Consider the following 1232-nt stretch of genomic DNA (forward strand, 5'->3'; position numbering starts at 1 on the left):
CGCCTGCGACGCGTAACGGACCACATCAACGGCGCTCGCGCGTACGACGGGCTCGTTTCGGGCGAGACGTCGTCCGCGAGACGCGCGCGAAAACACACGAAAAAAGACGCGGGTTGTCGCGCCGCAGGTCGAAGCGCGCGCGGATCGCCTCCGTCGTCATCGTGTCGCCGAAGTCGGAGAGCGCCCACTCCCGCGGCCGCGGGACCTCGAGCTCGCCGCAGTTGCGCCTGCGAAAACGTCGCACGTCTGAACGCGAAGAACCCCTCGAAGGCGTCGAAGCTCGCAATCGCGCGCGTCGAGGGGCCCAAATCATTTCCGTCGACGGCGCGACGCGTGCGCTGCGGACGCCGGCGCAAAACCGCTCGGCCTCGCGGAGGATGTAGAGGACGCGCCGCAGGATCTCGCGGTCGCGCTCCGTGACGCGCGGCATGTCCTCGAGGCGGAAGGCCTTGCGGCCGAGGGCGAGGCAGCCGGGCGTCCGCAGCAGGTCGCGCTCGCGGATGCGCTCGCGGTGGATGAGGTCCTCGACGGGATCGTCCTCGTCGCTCTCCTCCCAGCCCTCGTCGCTGTCGTCGCCCGCGCCGGTCGCGCGGTTCGGCGGCGGCGGCACGGGCCGCGCGGCCGCGATGCGGGCCTGCTCGCGGCGGACCTCCTCGGCCTGGATGCGCTCCAGGAACGCGTTGCGCTCCTGCTCCTGCGTGACGGCCGCGTGGAGCCGCGCCGCGCGCCGGATGTGCTCCTGGTCCTTCATGCGGAGGCGCGCCTTCTGGACCTCGGAGAGCTGCGGGAAGACGCGGATCTTGGGCAGCGGGCGCGGGGGCGGCGCGGCCGCCGCGGCCGGGGCCGGGACCGGCTGCGTCGCCGCGGGCGCGATCGTCGTCGAGGGCTCGGGCGGCGCGGCGGCCGCGGCCGCGGGCGGCGCGGAGACCGGCGCGTGGGGCGCGGCGCCGCCGGCGTTCTTGGCCTTGGCCGACTTCTTCTTGGAGCGGCGCTTGAGCTTGCGCTTGGCCTTCGCGGCCTGCTCCTGCTCGTCGTCGTCGAGGTCCATGTTCGACGGCCGGCCCGGCTCCCAGGCCTCGTCCTCGTCGTCCGCGTCGGCGTCGTCGACGACGCGCTTCTTGGACGCGGCGGCGCGCCGGCGCGGCGCCGGCGCCGGCGGCGCGGCCTCGAGGGCCCCCGCGGCCTCGGGCGACGACGGCGCGGCGACCGCCTCGCGCGGCGGCGGCGACGAC

General features: G+C 75.6%; 1 protein-coding gene across 1 annotated transcript in view; it reads right to left on the reverse strand.

Moving 5' to 3' along the window:
- Positions 1-98: 98 nt before the first annotated feature.
- The window catches only part of AURANDRAFT_68806 (hypothetical protein), a gene marked incomplete at both ends in the record, with an annotated part of 7256 nt that continues 6122 nt past the window's right edge, over positions 99-1232 (reverse strand). Inside the window, 2 exons of the mRNA XM_009044536.1 lie at positions 99-227; positions 360-1183. Of these exons, the coding sequence (XP_009042784.1) occupies positions 99-227; positions 360-1183 (953 nt within the window). The remainder of the gene's footprint in view (positions 228-359; positions 1184-1232) is intronic.

This window comes from Aureococcus anophagefferens (genome assembly GCF_000186865.1).
Source record: "Aureococcus anophagefferens unplaced genomic scaffold AURANscaffold_403, whole genome shotgun sequence".
Taxonomy (NCBI): domain Eukaryota; class Pelagophyceae; order Pelagomonadales; family Pelagomonadaceae; genus Aureococcus; species Aureococcus anophagefferens.